We start from the raw sequence: 25,634 nt of genomic DNA, 5'->3' as shown, positions 1-25,634 counted from the left end.
CCTCTTGTATAGACATTCCTTGGAACTTCGTAAAACATCTAAAAGCTTGTTAGCGAGTGACGTCTGCGGCTTCTCAGTTATCTGTCTAATTTATCATCTACTAAGCTGTAGACATGTGCACTGACCAAACATTTCTTTGTTTTCCTTTCATTTGTTTCTTCGTTTTTCGGGTCATTAGTTATGATCGACATTCATTCATTTGAATAAATTTGAAAATCCGGAAATTCAAAATCCGAAATAATAAATAACAAATTATCGGTATCGGAATTTTCTTTCACATTTAGCTGTTAGTGAACGTAATGAATACGATTTTATCCGAAGTTACGAATTACCCGAAATAACGAATGCCGCATCTAAATGAATGGAACGTAATGAATTAATAATAATAACAAAACATTTCTGTTTGTTTCTGTTATAAAATTTTGTAAATGAGTAAGTTTTCTCCATCACTGATATGCAGCACTGATGGGCACTCATATGTGGCACTGATGGGCACTGAAATGCTGCACTGATGGGTATATATGAGTGGCACTGATTGGCATATCCCTGGTGGTGCAGGGTAGCATACCTGGTGGGCATCCTTTGTAGGCATCCCTGGTGGTCCTGGGTAGGGGGCTGCACTGATAAACAATCAGCACAGACCCCCCTGTCAGGAGAGCAGCCGGTCAGCACTCCTCTACTCTCGTCTATCAGATGCGAGTGAGGAAAAGTCGATAAAGGTCTCCTGTTTATGCTGTGATCAGTCGTGATTGGACACAGCTGATCATGTGGTAAAGAGCCTCCGTCAGAGGCTTTTTATCGAGATCGGTGTTGCAGTGTGTCAGACTGATACACCACAACAGAGATCGCCGGGCTGTGTGCACCGCAGGTCACGCGATTGCGGCTTATCCTGCTGGACATCATATGACGCCCAGTCAGGATAACTGAACCACTTCCCGGCCGTCATTTTGCTATAGGCCGAGTGGGAAGTGGTTAAAAGCCTTCGTAGGTCATCGGGTTAGAGGTAATCCTGAATAATGGGTCTAGAGTGCAGTGGTCAGGAGTATATCATATACAGGGGTCAGGAGTATATCATATACAGTGGTCAGGAGTATATCATATACAGGGGTCAGGAGTATATCATATACAGAGGTCAGGAGTATATCATCTACAGGGGTCAGGAGTATATCATATACAGAGGTCAGGAGTATATCATCTACAGGGGTCAGGAGTATATCATCTACAGAGGTCAGGAGTATATCATATACAGGGGTCAGGGGTATATCATATACAGGGGTCAGGTGTATATCATATACAGGGGTCAGGGGTATATCATATACAGAGGTCAGGAGTATATCATATACAGAGGTCAGGAGTATATCATATACAGAGGTCAGGAGTATATCATATACAGAGGTCAGGAGTATATCATATATAGGGGTCAGGGTCTTCTACCAACATCTCCTCCACCATCCCGCTGTATTTGTTGTCTCACCATGTTTCCAATGATGGAGATCCAGAGGCTGACCGGAGTCTTCTTCTCCATGTCACCACACCACCTCTTCCTCTACTATTGGGGTGCTGGGCCTTTCTATGATTACTCAGGACCCCCAACCTCTTCTATAGGATTTCAATCCCATTTACTAAGAAGCTGAAGAAGATGTCCATGATGTAGATGAGGGTCACATATAGTATGAGCAGCATGACCCTTCACTCTGTCACCAAGACCTTGTCTGGCAATGCCCAGAATGATACCAATTAGTCTCTGACCAATCTCACGGTTTGGATGGAATTTCTCCTTATATCAGTGATCAGTGTAGTGGTCCCTTACATTGGTGACCAATGGGAGAAGGACCCTCTTATATGTCATCAGTGGGAAGACTGCCCTCCTTACAGATCATTGATGTCAGTTGTTCCTGAGAGACAGAAATTGTCCATTGCTCAAGGAACCCCTAGAACCCTTTGGAGGAACCCTGGCTGAGAAAGTCTGGACTAGGCAGTAATATATTTCTCTCCCCCTTGGTGGGAGTGGAGATGACCCATCTATAAGGATATACAATACATACACACACAGCACAAGGCCGTGGTCACACTACGAGACGTTTCTCTGGGCTGCAGGTCCTCTGAGCTTCACAAGGTGGTGATCTTCTCACTTCTACCATAGAGAGAAGAAGTCTCTATGAAAGACAGGAAGTGATGTCAGGTACCGACAGGAAGTTCCGGGTGAGAGTTGAGTCGGGAGGAAATAGTGAGGAGACATCGCTGGAATCGGCAGCAGAGGAGGTAATAAGATCTTATCTTCTATTTACACCCAGTAACCCCGTCATGTACGTCCTCTTCCTCCATAGTCACTGTGACGTCTTTTATCTCCAGCAGATGATAATACACACATATACCTCCCAACTGTCCCTGATTTGGAGGGACTGTCCCTCATCCACAACAAAGTCCCTCTTTCCTCCTCATGTGTCCCTCATGTTGGTCTGATCTATATACATGTACATAAAATGCACTATTTATCTATCAAAAAGTCTTTCCCGGTGCTAAACCTTCTATCCAATTTCTACATTTTTCTGCTGCATTTGTAAAAATTCCAAAAGCCAATATAAAGGAATATTAGTGGTAAAAATGCACTTGTGGGTTTATTAGATTTTATTTTTCCATTAAGGGGTGTGGCCTATGCCTCCATACTTTTGCTAATAGAAGTCCCTCATTCCCATCTCAGGAAGTTGGGAGGTATGTGCAGATAATTGCACATTTGCAGTGGCCGTGCCTCCGGGGGTCCACCCATTGCGGGGTGTCATCCTGAAGGCTCAAGGTCCTGACCTCCCCTCCCTCCTCCTCTTCTTGCAGAGTGGCGATCTTCCTGTGTCAGGGAGCTGAATTTCCCGGGCCGCAGTAACAATGTCCCGCCTCCTGTGATAGATGGCACACTGATCCAATGCCGGGACATTGAATCAGTGTGACGTGGTCACTGGAGGCGGACATTGTTTTTTTTTTTAAAGATATTTTTATTGGATTTAAGACAAACCAACAAACAGAAAGAAACACAAAAAACAACAACAATCCCACCAGACAATCTGGTCATAAACAGTAGGCAATATGCTCAAACATAGAAAAATAAACAGATATCAGTGCAAAGATATAAAGTAGGCACAATGGTAAAAGGTTCAGGTGTATTACCAGGGCATAGATCCCTGGGGCACGGCCCATCAATGGTCAATGAAGAGTAGTACAATCAGTGCTGGGAGAGGGTTAGCGGACTAGCCAACCATCTACCCCAAATATTGTGGAAGGTTTTGTTCCGTTTCTGTAGTTCAAAAGTAAGTTTATACAGTGGGATAGAATCATTAATACGTTTTACCCAGAGGGACCTCAGAGAGGTCTGTGCGCCCTTCCAGGACAGTAAAATAGCTTTTCTAACATAGAAGTAGAGTATGCGGAGCAGTCTCTTGGCATGTGATGATAGGTGTAATTTGCCAAAATAGGCAGTTCTTGGGGTGGATTATGTTTGGGAGGCCTAGCGCCGATGAGATGAAAGCACCCACTTCCTCCCAGAAGTCCCAGAACTACTGGGCATGACCAGAAGCAGTGTAAGAAATCGGCCTCCTGGCCACAGCCACGGAAACAGGCAGCCGAGGGCAGGAGACCCATCCTGTGTAACCTAGCCAGAGTGAGGTGGGTTAGATGAAAAATTTTGACCTGTATGATGCGATCCGGGGAGCAATAACTGAAGTTTTATACGTATCACTAAATTCTGACCAGTCCTCGTCTACCAGGGAGAGGTCCAGAGAGGTCCACTTTACCTGAGCTTTGTGATACCTGGGGTTAAAGTCAGTCATTAGGGCTGCATAGTAGGTGGAGACAGGTTTAGTGGGGTCCGGCTGTCTGAGCAGTTTTTCCAATGGGGGCAGGTCAGTGGGATCGTCCAGGGAGCCAAACTGTGCACGGATATTGTGCCTGAGCTGGTAATAATAAAATATGTACAATCTCGGTAGATCAAAGTCTAAACGTAGCTGAGAAAAAGATTTAAAGCCCTGAGCGTTGTACAGGTGGCATAAATATTTAACCCCCTTGGAGTACCAGCGATTGGGATCAGGAAGGGAGTACAGTTCCTGCAGATTAGGGTGAAACCACAGGGTGTTGTTGCGAGATTTCAGCCAGGTGTGTTTGGATACTTTTGTGACAATATAGAGGAAAGGGAAGTGGCAAGTAGAGAGGTGTCGGGGTGATCAGGGACCCGGCCTCTGTAGATAATATTATGTAGGGTTTCCAGGGAAGATGCGATGGCTCCCTCCGTGGAGGTACAGGCATTGGCCGGAACTGGGCACAGCCAATCATGGATGAGCACCAGCTGGGATGCCAAGTAATATAGGAAGAAGTTAGGAAATGCCAAGCCCGCCAAGTGCACTGGTAACCGTAGTGTTTCAAGTGCTACCTTGGGGGGGGGCCAGAGGCGGGACATTGTTACTGCGGCCCAGGCAATTCAAAGCCAGCTCCATGACACAGGGAGATCGCCGCTCTGATCCAGGCACAGGTAGGCTGCATCCCACAGGCACTGGCGAGGCTGCATTTATGGGAACAGGTAGGCTGCATCCCACAGCCACTGGCGAGGCTGCATTGATCTCCTGTATCATGTCTGCTAGAGGTACACCGAATCAAAATTTTGTAATACTATTAGCAGTGTGTTTAAGTAAGAGATTGCAGACATGATACAAAGGTGGTTAGAGGCTGAGGACATAATACAGGAGGTGGTTAGAGACTGAGGACATGATACAAGAGATGGTTAGAGACTGAGGACATGATACAAGAGATGGTTAGAGACTGAGGACATGATACAGGAGATGGTGAGAGACTGAGGACATGATACAGGAGATGGTGAGAGACTGAGGACATGATACAGGAGATGGTGAGAGACTGAGGACATGATACAGGAGATGGTGAGAGACTGAGGACAGGATACAGGAGATGATCAGAGACTGTGCAGACATGACACAGAAGATGGTCAGAGACTGTGCGGACATGATACAGGAGATGGTCAGAGACTGTGCAGACATGATACAGGAGATGGTCAGAGACTGAGGACATGATACAGGAGATGGTGAGAGACTGTGCAGACATGATACAGGAGATGGTCAGAGACTGAGGACATGATACAGGAGATGGTCAGAGACTGTGCGGACATGATACAGGAGATGGTCAGAGACTGTGGAGACATGACACAGGAGATGGCCAGAGACTGTGCAGACATGATACAGGAGATGGCCAAAGACTATGCGGACACTCACCTGTTTCCAGTCCTAGGCACACCACCCCTGTCATCTCTGGTCTTATCCCGGCATCTTCATGCCCCTCTGAGCACTCGCTGCATACACAGTACAGAGTGCCAGGCACACACGGTGGGTGAGAAGGGAGATGTCGGCAGCGCCCTCATTGGATACAGGGCTGCAGAGCCCTGTTGTGATGTAACATCTGATTGGCAGAGTGTGTGGTGGGCGGGGCAGTGAGTGAAAGGGGAGCTTGGGGGAAGGCAGTTCTTGTTAGGACATTCGGCCCCGGAATTTCCTACGGCCAGTCCGGCCCGGGGACACCAACCAGGGGACATTTTCTCCCACACATATGTTAGGCAAATTTGGTGGCCACAAGATCCCTATAGGTGACCACCTAACTTGCCTAATTAGAGAGCCGCCTCTGTACAGTACATACACACACAGCACAAGGCCGTGTTCAGACTATGGTGTCCTTTTATGAAAGTGAGATCAGCGGCGATCCCGATTCTCACCGCTGATCTCAGGTCATACACAGTTTATGAAGGTAATCAGCGGAGAACATGTTCTCTCCACCGATTATCTCAGCACAGTGAGAATCTGTAATTGACTGTCACAGAAACGGAAAGCAGTTTATGAAGGTGCGATCTCAGCACCTCACTGGCGATCTGTGACAGAATTCTCACTTTCTGATTCACCATCTCAGAGGTGGAGAATCCGAGAGAGAAGCCGAAGCTGGCTGAGTATTGTGGAGGAAGAAGGAAGTCTTTTGTCTTCCATGCTTCACACACAAGCAGCTCTACAGTCAGATCCCATCGTCCCCCCAATACACCCCCCAAAATGAGCAGCTTAGGAATTTATAGTGTATTATATATATGTGTGTGTGTGTGTTTATTTCTTTGTGTATATATATATATATATATATATTAGTCTACCTGCTTTAAAATGCTATTAACCACTTAACGCCCGCCGCACGACTATTTACGTCCGCAAAATGGCACGGACAGGCAGATGGGCGTATATATACGTCCTTGCCTTCTAGCGGGTGGGGGGTCCGATCGGGACCCCCTGCGGCAGGCGGCTTACCTCGGGGAGCGATCCGGGACGACGGCGCGGCTATTCGTTTATAGCCGCTCCGTCGCGATCGCTCCCCGGAGCTGAAGAACGGGGAGAGCCGTATGTAAACACGGCTTCCCCGTGCTTAACTGTGGCGGCGCATCGATCGTGTCATCCCCTTTATAGGGGAGACACAATTGATGACATCAGACCTATAGCCACACCCCCCTACTGTTGTAAACACACACTAGGTGAAGCCTAACACGTTCAGCGCCCCCTGTGGTTAACTCCCAAACTGCAACTGTCATTTTCACAATAAAGAATGAAATTTAAATGCATTTTTTGCTGTGAAAATGACAATGGTCCCAAAAATGTGTAAAAATTGTCCGAAGTGTCCGCCATAATGTCGCAGTCACGAAAAAAATCGCTGATCGCCGCCATTAGTAGTAAAAAAAAAATAATTTATAAAAATATCCCCTATTTTGTAAACGCTATAAATTGTGCGCAAACCAATCGATAAACGCTTATTGCGATTTTTTTTACCAAAAATAGTTAGAAGAATACGTATCGGACTAAACTGAGGGAAAAAAAAAGTTATATATGTTTTTGGGGGTATATTTATTATAGCAAAAAGTAAAAAATATTGCATTTTTTTTCAAAATTGTCGCTCTATTTTTGTTTATAGCGCAAAAAATAAAAACCGCAGAGGTGATCAGATACCACCAAAAGAAAGCTCTATTTGTGGGGACAAAAGGACGCCAATTTTGTTTGGGAGCCACGTCGCACGACCGCGCAATTGTCTGTTAAAGCGACGCAGTGCCGAATCGCAAAACCTGGCCTGGGCATTTAGCTGCCTAAAGGCCGGGGCTTAAGTGGTTAAAGTCATTTTTATATAATTTTTTATTTATTAGTAAAAAAAAAATTGTAAACCCTAAAATATGTTTTTACCCATGGACTGTTCTATTACAGTTATACAGGGTTTATATTTGTATACTTTATTAAAATGTAATGATTATAAATGTATTTTTCATTGATATGAATGGTGTATAGCTGCATTACATATGTGGGATTCCATTCATTTCCTATACACCATTCACATGTAAATAGGCACATGTATGAGCTTTAAATATTGATAAAAACAATGTTTTTTAATAATTCGGTTAATGTATATTGTTTGGTGGGAATGTAACTTTATTATTTTAATAATATGTGGTGTATAATGTGTGCTGATTCGTGTTCAACTTTTTCTGTATTTTTCACTTCCTCATACTGTAATCCCGCTACATCACGCCAGATTAGAGTGAGAGAAGCAGTTCTCAGGAGTTTCCAGCCGTTTGTAGATCGCTCCTCATCTCAACATGAGAATCGATCTACAAAGCTTCATAAACAGGCACTCAGAGGAGAGCGATCTCCCCTGAGAATGCCTGAGAACTGAATAGCGGTATTTTACCGCACTTTCATAAAAGGACACCTATGAGATGTTTCTCTGGGCTGCAGTTCCTCTGATCTCCACAAGATGGTGATCTCACTTCCACCATAGAGAGAAGTCTCTATGGAAGACAGGAAATGATGTCAGGGACAGACAGGAAGTTCTGGGTGAGAGGTGAGTCGGGAGGAATTAGAGAGGAGACGTCGCTGGAAGAGGCAGGAGAGGAGGTAATAAGATCGTATCTTCTATTTACACCCAGTAACCCTGTCATGTCCGTCCTCTTCCTCCATAGTCACTGTGACGTCTTTTATCTCCAGCAGATGATAATACACACATATATAGTGTGGAAACCTAGATTAACCCCTTCAGGGTCAGAACATTCCCCCACTTACAGGGCCGGAACATTCTCTTCATTTCAGTTTATACTAACAGATTATACGATAATACTGGTTGGGTTTTTTTTTTTTTTTAGAGGTGGACTTATGATACTTGATTTTGATTGTATAATCTTTATGGAGGAGGAAATAACTATTCCTGATGTCTGTGAAGGTTCAACACAAGGGATGTGTCTGGATGATGACTTTATCTTTGTAAGTATCAGGTGATGTCACTGTCTATTTCCCTATGTAGGAGTATTTAGAAGGACACAAGGATCTCTACAAGGACGTCATGATGGACAATCAGCCGTCCCTCACATCACCGGGTAAGAGGAGACTTTATTGTAAAGGAGAGAGCAGTACCGAGGCTCCACCTAGATCCCCCATCATCTGATAAACACATAGAAACAATGTATTCAGTCAGTGTGTGTGTTTCCTACAGATGGATCCAGTAATGGGAACCCACCAGAGAGATGTCCCCGTCCTCTGTATTCCCGGGATTCCACACAGGAAGGTCACACCACCCTCCACCATCATCAGGTAGATGAGGAACAATTATTGGTAGTTTTGATTTATACACAAGCTTGTTTGTTACAATGAACGCTTTGTTATATATTAAGAGTGGAAACCTCGAAGATTATAATATTGTTGTCAAAGAAGAATATAAAGAGGAGGGTGAGGAGTATGGAGTGATGGAGAAGTCTTCTGATGGACACAAGGATATGATGGAGCCACCTAATACCAGGAACCCACCAGAGAGATGTCCCCGTCCTCTGTATTCCCAGGATTCCACACAGGAAGGTCACACCATCCCCCACCATCATCAGGTAGATGAGGAACAATCACTGATAGTATCATTAGGATCTGTACATTATCTGCATTGTTACCATTGATGTCATTTTTATTCTATATTCAGAGTGGAAACTTGAGAGATTGTAAAGTTGAGGTTAAAGAAGAGATAAAAGAGGAGGATGATGAGGACGGGATGATGGAGGAAGAACACACCATCCCCCACCATCATCAGGTAGATGAGGAACAATTATTGGTGGTTATGATTTATACACAAACATGTTTATTATAATGAATGATTTATTATATATTCAGAGTGGAAACCTCGGGGATGATAATATTGATGTTAAAGAAGAGTATAAAGAGGAGGATGAGGAGTATGGAGTGATGGAGGAGTTTTCAGAAGGACACAAGGATATGATGGAGCCACCTAATACCAGGAACCCACCAGAGAGATGTCCCCGTCCTCTGTATTCCCGGGATTCCACACAGGAAGGTCACACCATCCCCCACTGTTACAAGGTCGGTGGGGCGGAGCATCTAGAACATGGACTGGTGGAGATGATGTGTGGATTTTGTATGCAAGTTTATATCTTACAGATGATATTCTCTCTCATTCTCTTGGTTTAGAGTGGAGATCCAATCGATATAGAATTTGAGGTGAAATCAGAAGAAGAGGAGACGTATGTGAGGGATGATCAGCAGTCTATGGAGCAGGATGGAATAACGGGGACATTTATAGAGGAGGACACTCCTACAGAGATCAGCACAGGTGGGTCATTAACACTAAATCCATTCCTCCACCCATACTGCTCACTGATTGGTCCAGAGTAGGGCGGGGACTGGGTTGTATCAGCCTGTAATCCCCTGGTCACTTTCCTGAGCTGTGTTCCCTGTCCTGTATTCCTATATTTCTCTCGGATAATCTTCCTTCTCTGTGCTGCAGACACAATTTATGTCTCTAGACTGGATTTATGGAGATTCTGGGGTTCAGCTGGCAGCAAAATGTTGATTTTCACCATAGGGTTTGCTTGACCTAGACACCTGGGGTATGTACCTTGGGTCTTCTGCCCCATGCCCGGGTCTAGTGAGATCTCTGACAGAACATTTCTCTCGGGGTTACTTGCTCTGTTATTTGCTGGCTGTGCCGGGTGGAGGGATATGTCTGTATAGTCTCAGACCCAAGTCACTGAGTGCAATCTCAGGAGATGGGAGGCAGCGGTGTGGGATCTCTGCAACTTGTGTCCAGTAAACATTTAATCCGCCACTGTTTGCTAATCACCAATATTATGAATCCTAACCCCTGCACTATATACTCTATGTTGTACATTACATACTCTTGACCCCTGCACTATATACTCTATGTTGTACATTACATACTCCTGACCCCTGCACTATATACTCTATGTTGTACATTACATACCCCTGACCCCTGCACTATATACTCTATGTTGTACATTACATACTCTTTATTATCTCTGAACAAGAACGGATGGAGAGCCGGTTTAGGGCCAGGACACATTTGAGTAGATGCAATGACAATTGGTAGACTCCGAGACTTCTATAGGTAGACTGCTATACAGTGGAAGGCCTCCAGCCGGACACCACTTCTGTATAGGTAGGACCGCTGTCTCCTATGGTAACGAATCTTATTACAGTCACTAACGCTAGTTCTACATAACTCTTGGTAACACAGAATAGTTCTCTTCTTCTCACACAGTCTCTCACTGCAGATCTTCTCTCCCTGAGCTCCCGGTCTCTCACTAGTAGGGATGAGCTTTATGTTCGGGTCGAACGTGAGTTCCACTCTAACATTGGCTGTTCACCCGTTCATCGAAAGACTAACATTATGGGGCGTTCGCGCCAAATTCGAGCGCCGCATCACGCACCATAATGCACTGCGAGATCGCAGTGCATTGCTGTATGATGATTGGCCAAAGCATGCACTATGACTCGCATACTTTGGCCAATCCCAGCGCCGTCAGCAAAGAGAGCCATAATTGGCCAAAGGAAGGGTGCCTTTGGCCAATCATGGCTCAGGGGGACTAAGTCCACGCCCCACACTATATAAAGTCGCATGCACGTCGGCCCTGTGTAGTGTGATGTTGGCGTGGACAGAGACAGAGTGTCATTTAGATTGAGCCGGCCGGTGATTCAGTTAACTGCAGTGCATTTAATATAAATATATATATATACACAGTCTCCTACACACACATATATATATATATATCCACTGCATCCAGTGTAGCTAGATCTGCAGGCCGTTCCTGGTATACTTTTTCTAATATACTTTCAGGCAGGCAGGTGATTCAGTGAGTTGCAGTCCAATAAATTATATACAGTATATATATATATATATATATATATATATATATATATATATATATATATACACAGTCTCCTACATATATATATCCACTGCATCCAGTCTAGCCAAGCCTATCCCTTTTTTTTCCGGCGTTGAGCCACAACATGCAGAAGAGTTGGTGGAATGGATAACAAAGCCGTCCTCATCCTCTGTCACCCAGGTTCAGAGTAGTTTGCCTGCCAATGCAGCTGCCAAAGCGGCCTATTCCATCAGCTCCATGTCATCAGTCAATCCTTCCCTAGCCCCACCATCGTTCACAGAGGAGTCCCCCGAACTGTTCGACCACAGTGTCGGGTACATGCTGCAGGAGAATACGCAGGGTTTTGAAGGCTCTGATGATGGTACTGAGGTTGAGGAAGGGAGTAACGTGAGCCTAGAGGGAGGGGGTGCCCAAGAAGGACAAGAAACTGGCAGTCATGTTCCCCCAGCTGTAGCATACTGCTAAGTTTGCTCCCGTGATGAGGAGGGAGGGGATGATGAGGTCACTGACTCTACTTGGGTGCCTGATAGAAGAGAGGAGGAGGAACATCTCCAATGAGGCAGAATGCCCTCCAGGTGGCAGCTTAAGGGCAGCCACCCTATTTCATCACACCACAGAGCTAAGCATGTGCAGGGCGCTGCTGACTCCCCACGTATTTTGAAAAGTTCTTTGGTGTGGCCCTTTTTTGACACGTGCAGCAGATCGCACCGTTGCGGTTTGTAACATATGTCTGAAGCATGTCAAGCGTGGCCAAAACAGCAGCCGCTTGGGCACCACATGCTTGACCAGACATATGTCGACCTCCCATGCAGTCCGTTGGCAACAGCACTTAAAAGACCCGCATCAAAGAAGAAGGCGGACCTCTCCTTGCTCCTCATCAGCTGGGATCTCCAACCCCAGTATACCTTCAGTCCGCTCAGAAACCTGCACTGAGAGGAATGAAGGTGTAGAATTAGGTGTCCCAAGTACTTGTGGGAAATCTGCTGGCAGTACACCAACATCCGATTGTAGCAGGAAAATTTCCCTACCCAGTTTGCTAAATTGTAGAAATAAATTTGATCCCAGCCATGCACATGCTCAGCGTCTGAATGCTAGCTTGGCTAAATTGCTAGCACTGCAACTGCTGCCTTTTCAGCTGGTAGACTCTGTCCCCTTTCATGAATTTGTGGAATGTGCGGTACCTCAGTGACAGGTTCCCAAACGCCATTTCTTTTCACGGAAGACCATTCCGACTCTCTACCAGCATGTGGAAGGCAATGTCTTGGCCTCGTTGGACAGGGCGGTCAGCAGTAAGGTGCATATTACCGCTGACTCATGGTCCAGCAGGCATGAACAGGGACGTTGCCTTTCTTTCACGGTGCACTGGGTAACTCTGCTGGCAGCTGGGAAGGTTGCAGGACAGGGTGCAGTATTGTTGGAGCTTGTTCTGCCACCACACCTCCAAAATGCTAGTGGTGGCTCTCTCCTCCACTCCCTCCTCTTCTTCCTCTATGGCCTCTTCCTCTGCAGATTTGTCCTCCTGAACCAGCGAAGCTCCATAGACGTTCAAGGGGCTACGCAAGCACTCGGGCAAAAGGATGCCATGCGGTGCTTAAGTTGGTCTGCTTAGGGGACAGGAGCCACACTGGGGCAGAGATTCTGTCAGCTCTGCAGGGGCAGGCTCAGAGGTGGTTGACGCCATGCCAGCTTCAGCCAGGAATGGTTGTAGGCACCAACCTCCTCTCTGCCCTCCGACATGGACACTTGATCCATGTGCCCTGTTTTCAGGAACTTTCCCAGAACTTATCCACCCTTCGCAGAGGGAGCAGAGGATGAAACATCTTTGGAAGGCCTTGCAGAAAGGTTTGTGCAATGCATTTCCAGAGCCTGGGAGGTTACAATCTCCTGGTGCTGGACAACGTGTTGCTGAGGCTTCGTCCAATCACAGAAAGAGCGGTGGAGAAGGTGGCCATCTGACCGATGCCATCAGACAATTTTTCAGTCCGCAGCCCCAAGGTCTGATTGGTTCCAGCAACCGTCGCCAGTGTCTGAATTACATGGTGCAGGAATATCTAGGGGCAAGGTCAGACTTGGAGACCTTTCCAACAGAAAATCCTCTGGGTTACTGGGTCTTGAGGATGGACCACTGGCCAGAGCTTGCACAATATGCAATTGAGCTACTGGCCTGTCCTGCATCCAGCGTTCTTTCTGAACGCACATTCAGTGCTGCTGAAGGCTTTGTAACCGATCACAGAGTGCGCCTGTCCACAGACTCTGTTGATCGGCTCACCTTCATAAAAATGAATCAGTCTTGGATCACCAGCTACCAAGCACCTGATGCTGATGTAAACAATTGATTTTTCTATGGAAGTGGGATCCCTTGAAGACTGCCTATGCTGAGTGACTATCCTATTATGCTGAGTGACTATCCTATTCCTCCTCAATGTTCATGTTGATAGCTTCTAAGAATATTTTTGTTTCAGGGCACTACCACCGCCACATAAGGCCCAATTTTTCTGCCCCTGTTCACACGCCTTTGTTAATTAAAATTTTTGATCTAATATTTCCCAGCAGGGCCCGTTCCTGCACCCACCAAGAGTAACGGTGAGGGCTTACAGTGTTCTGGTACCACCAACACCTAAGGCACAATTTTCCCCTACTTTCAAACATCCGACTTACAAACGATTCCTACTTACAAACGGAGGGAGACAACAGGAAGTGAGAGGAAATCTACCCCTAGGAAGATAAATTCTCTCCTGTAAGAGTTGATATGGGGAAAAGGTGTCTCCTCTCCACTGATGCTTTATCACCAATCCTTGTTTCCCTAATAACCCCAAATTTTCTAAATCCAATTGTCATTGGCACAGAAAGTGAGGTGAAATCTTCTGAACACGGGGCACAGACAGCAAATAAAATGTTACAGGGGTGATAACCCTTCCCTATGTTTTCCAAAAAGCTTCGAATTCGATTTTTTGGCTGGAGCTACACTTACAAAATGTAACAGTTCCAAATTACAAACAGATTCAACTTAAGAACAAACCTCCAGTCCCTGTCTTGTTTGTAACCCGGGGACCGCCTGTATACTGCTGTTCAGAGTATATAGAGCCTGCGGGCACTTTTGATTTTTCACGTTCGGGCCGCTTAAACTTTAACAGTGTTCGAATGTTCACACAAACTTTTGGTACATTCGCTTGTTCTGCCGCAAACCGAAGCGGGAGGTGTTAGGCTCCTCCCTACTCACTGGACTTCCAGATTCAGTGGCCACTGAATCTCCTGAGCTCTTCTACAGCTAACCCGCTGTATATTCCTCAAGCGTCACCCCCGCTATCCTGCTGGGCCCCTGGCTTGGCACGTACTGATGCTTCTCAAGCGTCACCCCCGCTATCCTGCTTTGCCCCTGGCTTGGCACTTACTGATGCTCCTCAAGCGTCACCCCCGCTATCCTGCTGGGCCCCTGGCTTGGCACTTACTGATGCTCCTCAAGCGTCACCCCCACTATCCTGCTGGGCCCCTGGCTTGGCACCTGCTGAAGCTTTCCCACTTCTTCACTGTCCCAGGCTGGTGAGAAGATTGCTCTGGTACTGGCTCCAGCTTACTAACTGTAGTCTCCGGTAACAAGGTGGATGGTCCCTTAGTGGCGAGTGGCGACAGCTTCCCCTCCACCTCCGACTACAACTGGTTCCCCGTTGGGCTGAACCTTTACTCTCAGTTGGGATCCAATCCTGCAGTCCCAACCCTTCGCTGCTTCTCTTGTTCCTGGATAGGCCTCAGGCTTCTGGCCTAGCAACCCAGGCAACATAACACACGTCCACCCAGACAGCCGTCCAGGTGGCACAGAACCCTGATCACCTGACTCCACCCAAATAAATAGGCTCTCCCAGCAGGCCAAGGGACCAAAGAAACCCCTGCAAATTGGTTGAGACACCCCATCTATTCATAATCTGACCTTGCTACACCCTTGTCTATCTAGTGCCATCTAGTGACAGAAGAGAAAAGGTGCAGCCATCCAAAGTTAGAGAGGAATCAGTAGATCTCCTAACAATAAGCAAGGATAACTACCACCTGGTGAATTCAATTTATTAGCCACCCTTCCTAAACACCAGGGTGCTACATGTTCATTACATACTCCTGACCCCTGCACTATATACTCTATGTTGTACATTACATACTTCTGACCCCTGCACTATATTCTCTATGTTGTACATTACATACTCCTGACCCCTGCACTATATACTCTATGTTGTACATTACATACTCCTGACCCCTGCACTATATACTCTATGTTGTACATTACATACTCCTGACCCTCGTCCTATAATCCCCTCATCACTGTCACTCCTATAAAAGACAGTTCTCGTTGTTTCCTCACTCTCTGACTAAGGTCCATGAATAAAGAAATGATCTGGTAGGAGATCAGAGGACCCATTTACTGGTTACCTTGAGGGGGGAATTGTAAGATCCTCAGAGACAAAGCTGCCTGATGTGGGCGGAGTCCTGGTTTAGGGGAACCAATCAGCTCATGTCTAGTAATAATCTTTGTATTTCTATTTTAGTAGATGGACGGGAGATGAGGAAAACCTCAGAGGATTGTCTCACTTTGTCTCCAGACTGTAAAGTAGAAGATGAGGACATCACACAGTATAGTCCAGGAGAAAATCTGACTACCTCAAATTTCCATCCGGCACCACACAGTGTAGATGGACCATCGTATTCCTCTTATCCTGAGGAACCTCAGACTGTGCGGGACGGTGCCGGACCATCGTATTCCTCTTATCCTGAGGAACCTCAGACTGTGCGGGATGGTGCCGGACCATCGTATTCCTCTTATCCTGAGGAACCTCAGACTGTGCGGGACGGTGCCGGACCATCGTATTCCTCTTATCCTGAGGAACCTCAGACTGTGCGGGACGGTGCCGGACCATCGTATTCCTCTTATCCTGAGGAACCTCAGACTGTGCGGGACGGTGCCAGACCATCGTATTCCTCTTATCCTGAGGAACCTCAGACTGTGCGGGAAGGTGCCGGACCATCGTATTCCTCTTATACTGAGGAACCTCAGACTGTGCGGGACGGTGCCGGACCATGGTATTCCTCTTATCCTGAGGAACCTCAGACTGTGCGGGACGGTGCCGGACCATCGTATTCCTCTTATCCTGAGGAACCTCAGACTGTGCGGGACGGTGCCGGACCATCGTATTCCTCTTGTCCTGAGGAACCTCAGACTGTGCGGGACGTTGCCGTCCTTCGAACAGATAAGAAGTTTTTCTGTGCTGAGTGCGGGAAGTGTTTCAGTTTCAAAAACAGTCTTAATAGGCATAAAAGATTTCACACAGGTGAGAAGCCTTTTTCCTGTTCTGAGTGCGGTAAATGTTTTTCAATGAAGTTACATCTTTCCAGACATCAGAGATCACACACGGGGGAGAAGCCTTTTTTTTGTTCTGATTGTGGAAAATGTTTTTCAATGAAGTCCAGTCTTTCCATACATCAGAGATCTCACACGGGGGAGAAGCCTTTTTCCTGTTCTGATTGTGAAAAATGTTTTTCAATGAAGTCCAGTCTTTCCACACATCAGAGATCTCACACGGGGGAGAAGCCTTTTTCCTGTTCTGAGTGCGGAAAATGTTTTTCAAAGAAGTCCAGTCTTTCCATACATCAGAGATCTCACACGGGGGAGAAGCCTTTTTCCTGTTCTGAGTGCGGAAAATGTTTTTCACAGAAGTCCAGTCTTTCCTCACATCAGAGATCTCACACGGGGGAGAAGCCTTTTTCATGTCCTGAGTGCGGGAAATGTTTTTCACAGAAGTCCAGTCTTTCCTCACATCAGAGATCACACACAGGGGAGAAGCCTTTTTCATGTCCTGAGTGCGGGAAATGTTTTTCAGATAAGTCCAATCTTTCCACACATCAGAGATCACACACGGGGGAGTGGCCTTTTTCCTGTTCTGAGTGCGGGAAATGTTTTTCACAGAAGTCCAATCTTTCCAAACATCAGAGATCTCACACGGGGGAGAAGCCTTTTTCCTGTCCTGAGTGCGGGAAATGTTTTTCAGATAAGTCCCATCTTTCCACACATCAGAGATCTCACACGGGGGAGAAGTCTTTTTCCTGTTCTGCGTGCGGAAAATGTTTTTCATTGAAGGCCACTCTTTACAGACATCAGAGATCTCACACGGGGGAGAAGCCTTTTTCCTGTCCTGAGTGAGGGAAATGTTCCTCACTGAAGTCCAGTCTTTCCACACATCAGAGATCTCACACGGGGGAGATGCCAGAGTGAAGGAATTGTCTTCCTGTACATCAGGGGTCCCACACAACCCTTGAGGTGTATTAGTGAGTGCGGGAAATGTCTTGTATGTGAATGTTGCTGGACATGTGGGGAAGAAGCACACCCTGATATACGGGTGAAACTCGAAAAATTAGAATATGGTGCAAAAGTTCATTTATTTCACTAATGCAACTTAAAAGGCGAGACTAATATATGAGAGAGACTCATTACATGCAAAGCAAGAGGGTTCAAGCCGTGATTTGTCATCATTGTGATGATTGTGGCTTCCAGCTCATGAAAACCCCAAATCCACAATCTCAGAAAATTCCAATATTCCATGCAATCAATAAAACACGGATTGTACAGAGAAGGATTTTATAATAAATTCAGAAGCAGAGAGCACTATGGTACTTGTGTTTTTTTTTGTTTCATGTCCTTCACCCCGGGATATAGAAGTGGAATTGATTATTAACCACTTAAGGACCGGGGCCTGTTTTTCAGACTTTGTGCTTTCAAGATTAAACAGATTTTTTTGCAAGAAAATTAGTTAAAACCCCCAAACATTATATATATTTTTTTCTAACACCCTAGAGAATAAAATGGTGGTGATTGTTAAGGTGTTCCTCGTACACAAATTCCCCTTAATATCCGGGTTTATTTTCTCCTTTTCCCCCATTTTCTATGGTGTGATCTTTTCTACAATACTTTGTTATAATAATGGAACACGTTGTGTATTGTATTGTACGACTCCGCCTCCACATTCCAGACAAGTCATTTTCCTGACCAATCGCATTTCTACCTTTTTACTATTTCCTGATTCTATGACTGTAATCTGTTTAAAAGTAAAAATTATAATAAAAAATTGTATTGAAGAGAAAAAAAAGTTGTGTGTGTCGGTGGAATGAGAAGAATTGCTGGTGGTGTTGTCACCTGTCACAGCCGTCACACCTGGTTTCCTGGCCAATGCACCAGATAAATGTTGCAGCAAAACGGCTCTTTGAGTTCTGGGAAACCAGGAATGGACTCCGGACACGGACTCCAGGAAAACAAACCTTTTATTTCACCAGGGAAAGGAGCGACTCACGCCAGGATGCCAAGTGGCCTCTTCTAGGCGTTTACAACATATAGATTTCCTCTTGTATAGACATTCCTTGGAACTTCGTAAAACATCTAAAAGCTTGTTAGCGAGTGACGTCTGCGGCTTCTCAGTTATCTGTCTAATTTATCATCTACTAAGGTAACTAAGCTGTAGACATGTGCACTGACCAAACATTTCTTTGTTTTCCTTTCATTTGTTTCTTCGTTTTTTTTAGTTTTTCAGGTCATTAGTTATTTTGGATAAATTTGGAAATTCAAAATTCGAAAATAAGAGAGAAAATTTGAAAATGTAAAATAAAATACGAACTGACTAATTATAACTAACAAATTTATCGGAATTTCCTTGCAAATTTAGCTGTTACTGAACGTAATGAATACAAATTTATCCGAAGTTACGAATTATCCGAAATAACGAATACCGCATCTACGAATGGAACGTAATGAATTAATAATAACAAAACATTTTTTTTTTTTTTTAAATGTTGTAAATGAGTACGTTTTCTCCTTCACTGCCAGGCACTGATAAGGCGGCACTAATGAGGTGGCACTGATATGCAGCACTGATGGGCATTGATAGGCAACACTGATGGCCACTAAAAGGCTGCACTAATGGGTACTTATAAATGGCACTGATATGCATCACTGATGACACTGGCAGGCATTGCTGATGGGCACTGATTGGCATATTCCTGGTGGTACAGGGTAGCTTCCCTGGTGGGCGTCCATTGTAGGCATCCCTGGCAGTCCTGGGCGGGCATCTGCGGGGGGGCTGCCCTGATAAACAATCAGCACAGACCCCCCCCCCCTATCAGGAGAGCAGCCGATCGGCTCTCCTCAACTCACGCCTGTCAAATGCGAATGAGGAAAAGTCAATAAATGTCTCTTCCTGTTTACGCAGCCGTGACTGGACACAGTTGATCACAGGAAGTCTCTATGGAAGACAGGAAGTGATGTCAGGGACAGACAGGAAGTTCCGGGTGAGAGGTGAATCGGGAGGAAGTAGTGAGTAGACATCTTTGGAATCGGCAGCAGAGGAGGTAATAAGATCTTATCTTCTATTTACACCCAGTAACCCCGTCATGTCCGTCCTCTTCCTCCATAGTCACTGTGACGTCTTTTATCTCCAGCAGATGGTGATACACACATATACCTCCCAACTGTCCCTGATTTGGAGGGACTGTCCCTCATTTAGGGTGACCACATTTCCATACAGCCATTCAGGGACACCCCCCCCCCCAGCAAGCAGCGGTCGGTGACATCACAAGGAGGCAGTGCCGCCATATGACGTGGCCGAGAGGCCCCGCCCCTTACCTATTTAAGCATTTGTTTCATGTATGGAAGCCCAACACTGCAGCTGCAGGCAGCCACTTAGATTCACAGAGTGTAATTGTTCTTGCGATGTTGGGCTAACATACATGAAACAAATGCTGTTTATATCTAAGGCACTAAAGTTGTATATAAAACCCTGTACTTTATACCACAAAAGAAATACAAATGACACAAGGGATCTGGGGTAAAAACTGCACATACACTGACCTACCCGACTACTACACTGACCTACTGTACCTGATTCCTACACTGACCTACCTGACCACTACACTGACCTTCCTGATCCCTACACTGACCCAATTGATTGCTGCATTGAAATACCTGACCACTACACTAACCTGATTCCTACACTGACCTACCTGATCATTACACTGACCTACCCGATTCCTACCCCGTCCATTGGGGGAGCATGTCAGATCCTCAGCTCTAAGGGACTAATGCTGGGACCTGTAGTCCTTCATTAGGAGGATGAGGCCAGTGGCAGACTGGCAGTGCTGGGGGCATGGGTTAAGTGGCAGTGCTTGGGAAGGGATGGGATCACTAACTCTCACTTGCTGTCACCTGTTAGTGTCCATTTGGGAGGGGAGAGGGGCTTGGTGAGGGTGGGAGAAGGGGTGGGAGAGAGAGAGAGAAGGGGTGGAAGAGAGAGAAGGGGTGGGAGAGAGAGAGAAGGGGTGGGAGAGAGAGAGAGAGAGAGAAGGGGTGGGAGAGAGAGAGAGAGAAGGGGTGGGAGAGAGAGAGAGAGAGAAGGGGTGGGAGAGAGAGAGAGAAGGGGAGAGAGAGAGAAGGGGTGGGAGAGAGAGAGAGAGAGAAGGGGTGGGAGAGAGAGAAGGGGTGGGAGAGAGAGAGAAGGGGTGGGAGAGAGAAGGGGTGAGGGAGAGAGAGAGAGAGAAGGGGTGGGAGAGAGAGGGTGGTGGGAGAGAGAGAGAGAGAGAGAGAGAGAAGGGGTGGGAGAGAGAGAGAGAGGGGGTGAGAGAGAGAGGGGGATGGGAGAGAGAGGGGGATGGAAGAGAGAGAGGGGGGGGTGGTGAGTGAAATTGACCCCCTAAGCTGGCCTGCAGTCCTTCCTGTACCCCCTGTCCCAGCCCCTGTCTGTGGGTAGGTGTGTGTGATGTATGCACCTACCTCCAGACCATCCTTGTCCTCTCTGTCAGCCTTGATGATAGGCACAGCTGGAGCAGACGTTGGCAGAAGGTGTGCAGGCTCTGGGAGGATGTCACTGCTGCTCAGGTCTTCTCTCACTCCCTCTCGTGCTGTTCCTTCCAGTCAGCCTCCTGCTGCTCCCCGGGGCCCCCACTCTCTGTTCTTCTCAGATGATGCTGCTGCTCTCCCTCTCACATCAGATGCTGTGTCCCTCTCTGGTATGTCAGGGGGCAGCCTCGGAGCTCAGCTGCTTTGGGTCCCAGGAGGCAGACAGAGCAGAAGCGCGGAGGAGGAAGTGAAATCCTCCCGCGCTTTCAGTTCTGAACAGAGGGGGTGCACTGCAGCCGTGATGTCACTGGTTGCTACAAGCCAAGCGGCTGTAGCAACCAGTGAGCACAATGAAAGTCATGGGGAGGTGGTTCTGCATGCCGCAGACAGCGCTACCGTGGCTCAGACTCTGCTGAATTCATAATGACTTTACCCAGTGCTTCATTCCGGGACATTGTATTGTCCCGGAATGAAGGCATCCGGGACCAGGGACACAGATGCCAATTAAGGGACAGTCCCGGGCAATCCGGGACACGTGGGCACCCTACCCTCATTCACAACAAAGTCCCTCTTTCCTCCTCATGTGTCCCTCATGTTGGTCTGATCTATATACATGTATATAAAATGCACTATTTATCTATCAAAAAGTCTTTCCCGGTGCTAAACCTTCCATCCAATTTCTACATTTTTCTGCTGCATTTGTAAATTCCAGAAGCCAATATAAAGGAATATTAGTGGTAAAAATGCACTTGTGGGTTTAACCAATTTTTTTTTTAATGTTTCTCCATTAAGGGGTGTGTCAGGGGGTGTGTCCTATGCCTACATACTTTTGCTAATAGAAGTCCCTCATTCCCATCTCAGAAAGTTGAGAGGTATGTACACATATATAGTGTGGAGTCGTACATTAACCCCTTCAGGGTCAGAACATTCCACCACTTACGGGGCCGGAACATTCTCTTCATTTCCGAAATGTGTTTTTTTTTTTTTCATTTATTTCACCTTTTCAGTTTATACTAACGGATTATATGATAATACGGGTTGGGGGTTTTATCGAGAGGTGGACTTATTATACGTGTGTTTGATTTTATAATCTTTATGGAGGAGGAAATAACTATTCCTGATGTCTGTGAAGGTTCAACACAAGGGATGTGTCTGGATGGTGACTGTATCATTGTGTGTGTCAGGTTCCTATAAGGTGTCAGGATGTCACTGTCCATTTCTCCATGGAGGAGTGGCAGTATTTAGAAGGACACAAGGATCTCTACAAGGACGTCATGATGGAGAATCAGCCGCCCCTCACATCACCGGGTAAGAGGAGACTTTATTGTAAAGGAGAGAGCAGTACGGAGGCTCCACCTAGATCCCCCATCATCTGATAAACACATAGAAACAATGTATTCAGTCAGTGTGTGTGTTTCCTACAGATGGATCCAGTAATGGGAACCCACCAGAGAGATGTCCCCGTCCTCTGTATTCCCGGGATTCCACACAGGAAGGTCACACCATCCCCCACCATCATCAGGTAGATGAGGAACAATCACTGATAGTATCATTAGGATCTGTACATTATCTGCATTGTTACCATTGATGTCATTTTTATTCTATATTCAGAGTGGAGACCTGAGAGATCCTAAAGTTGAGGTTAAAGAAGAGATAAAGGAGGAGGATGATGAGGATGGGGTGATGGAGGAAGAACACACCATCCCCCACCATCATCAGGTAGATGAGGAACAATTATTGGTAGTTATGATTTATACACAAACATGTTTATTATAATGAATGTTTTATTATATATTCAGAGTGGAAACCTCGGGGATGATAATATTGATGTAAAAGAAGAGTATAAAGAGGAGGATGAGGAGTATGGAGTGATGGAGAAGTTTTCAGAAGGACACAAGGATATGATGGAGCCACCTAATACCAGGAACCCACCAGAGAGATGTCCCCGTCCTCTGTATTCCCGGGATTCCACACAGGAAGGTCACACCATCCCCCACTGTTACAAGGTCGGTGGGGCGGAGCATCTAGAACATGGACTGGTGGAGATGATGTGTGGATTTTGTATGTAAGTTTATATCTTACAGATGATATTCTCTCTCATTCTCTTGGTTTAGAGTGGAGATCCAATCGATATAGAATTTGAGGTGAAATCAGAAGAAGAAGAGACGTATGTGAGGGATGATCAGCAGTCTATGGAGGAGGATGGAATAACGGGGACATTTATAGAGGACGGCACTCCTACAGAGATCAGCACAGGTGGGTCATTAACACTAAATCCATTCCTCCACCCATATTGCTCACTGATTGGTCCAGAGTAGGGCGGGGACTGGGTGATATCAGCCTGTAATCCCCTGGTCACTCTCCTGAGCTGTGTTCCCCGTCCTGTATTCCTTGTGTCTTCTGCCTCATGCCCGGGTCTAGTGAGATCTCTGACAGAACAATTCTCCCGGGGTTACTTGCTCTGTTATTTGCTGGCTGTGCCGGGTGGAGGGATATGTCTGTATAGTCTCAGACCCAAGTCACTGAGTGCAGTCTCAGGAGATGGGAGGCAGCGGTGTGGGATCTCTGCAACTTGTCTCTAGTAAACATTTCATCCACCATTGATTACTCAATACCAATATTATGAGTCCTGACCCCTGCACTATATACTCTATGTTGTACATTACATACTCCTGACCCCTGCACTATATACTCTGTGTTGTACATTACATACTCCTGACCCTTGTCCTATAATCCCCTCATTACTGTCACTCCTATAAAAGACAGTTCTCGTTGTTTCCTCACTCTCTAACTAAGGTCAATGAATAAAGAAATGATCTGGTAGGAGATCAGAGGACCGATTTACTAGTTACCTTGAGGGGGGAATTGTAAGATCCTCAGAGACAAAGCTGCCTGATGTGGGCGGAGTCCTAGTTTAGGGGAACCAATCAGCTCATGTCTAGTAATAATCTTTGTATTTCTATTTTAGTAGATGGACGGGAGATGAGGAAAACCTCAGAGGATTGTCTCACTTTGTCTCCAGACTGTAAAGTAGAAGATGAGGACATCACACAGTATAGTCCAGGAGAAAACCCGAATACCTCAAATGTCCATCCGGCACCACACAGTGTAGATGGACCATCGTATTCCTCTTATCCCGAGGAACCTCAGACTGTGCGGGACGGTGCCAGACCATCGTATTCCTCTTATCCTGAGGAACCTCAGTCTGTGCTGGACGGTGCCGGACCATCGTATTCCTCTTATCCTGAGGAACCTCAGTCTGTGCTGGACGGTGCCGGACCATCGTATTCCACTTATCCTGAGGAACCTCAGACTGTGCGGGACGGTGCCGGACCATCGTATTCCTCTTATCCTGAGGAACCTCAGACTGTGCGGGACGGTGCCGGACCATCGTATTCCTCTTATCCCGAGGAACCTCAGACTGTGCGGGACAGTTTAAAGAAGTCCTATTTTTCCAAACATCAGAGATCACACACGGGGGAGTTGCGTTTTTCCTGTTCTGAGTGCGGAAAATGTTTTTCACAGAAGGCCAATCTTTCCACCCATCAGAGATCACACACGGGGGAGAAGCCTTTTTCCTGTTCTGAGTGCGGAAAATGTTTTTCAGTGAAGTCCAGTCTTTCCATACATCAGAGATCTCACACGGGGGAGAAGCCTTTTTCCTGTTCTGAGTGCGGAAAATGTTTTTCAGAAAAGTCCAGTCTTTCCAAACATCAGAGATCTCACACGGGGGAGAAGCCTTTTTCCTGTTCTGAGTGCGGAAAATGTTTTTCAGTGAAGTCCAGTCTTTCCACACATCGGCGATCTCACACGGGGGAGAAGCCTTTTTCCTGTTCTGAGTGTGGGAAATGTTTTTCAGAGAAGTCCAGTCTTTCCAAACATCAGAGATCTCACATGGGGGAGAAGCTGTATTCCTGCCCTAAGTACAGGAATTGTCAGTCACAGAAGTCGTCTGTTTACAGTCATCTGAGATTGGACACGGAGGAGAATGAACTTTCCTGGTCTGAGTGAGGGAATTGTTCCTCACTGAAGTCCTGTCTTCCTGTACATCAGGGGTCCCACACAACCCCTCGAGGTGTATTAGTGAGTGCGGGAAATGTCTTGTATGTTGCTGGACATGTGGGGAAGAAGCACACCCTGATATACACCTCAGATATACTCCATGGCTGATCTTCATCATGTAAGAAACAGTTGATAAGGAGATCAGAGATCACCAAAGACATGGATGAAGTGTTGTACCGTGTTGGCCATTGATAGCAGGAGAAAAATAAAAATGGAGTCATTCCCTCTCATTGGCTGAGTACATTTTGTGGTGGAAGATTTCACAGACATTTAGGGATCTATTATAAAACAAATTGTAGAATGAATGTGACACGCGTTCCTCCAATCATGACACATATTGGTTCATCAGCTCCATCTAGTGGCAAAAATCTGACCATGTGGTTTTAATACCGACCATTGACGTAAAACATAAAATACCACATTTGGCCATTAGATGGCGCTAAGTACCATATAAATTATCCCCATCTAGTG

At 46.1% G+C, this 25,634-nt stretch overlaps 1 protein-coding gene across 1 annotated transcript in view; it reads left to right on the top strand.

Moving 5' to 3' along the window:
• The window catches only part of LOC120909737, an 857,992-nt gene extending 840,569 nt beyond the window's left edge, over positions 1-17,423 (top strand). The window contains exons 9-10 of the mRNA XM_040321464.1: positions 694-699; positions 16,526-17,423. Of these exons, the coding sequence (XP_040177398.1) occupies positions 694-699; positions 16,526-17,423 (904 nt within the window). The remainder of the gene's footprint in view (positions 1-693; positions 700-16,525) is intronic.
• The last annotated feature ends 8,211 nt before the right edge of the window (positions 17,424-25,634 follow it).

This window comes from Rana temporaria, chromosome 8 (genome assembly GCF_905171775.1).
Source record: "Rana temporaria chromosome 8, aRanTem1.1, whole genome shotgun sequence".
NCBI classification, from domain to species: Eukaryota; Metazoa; Chordata; class Amphibia; order Anura; family Ranidae; genus Rana; species Rana temporaria.
This window is presented reverse-complemented; position numbering and strand designations above follow the sequence as displayed.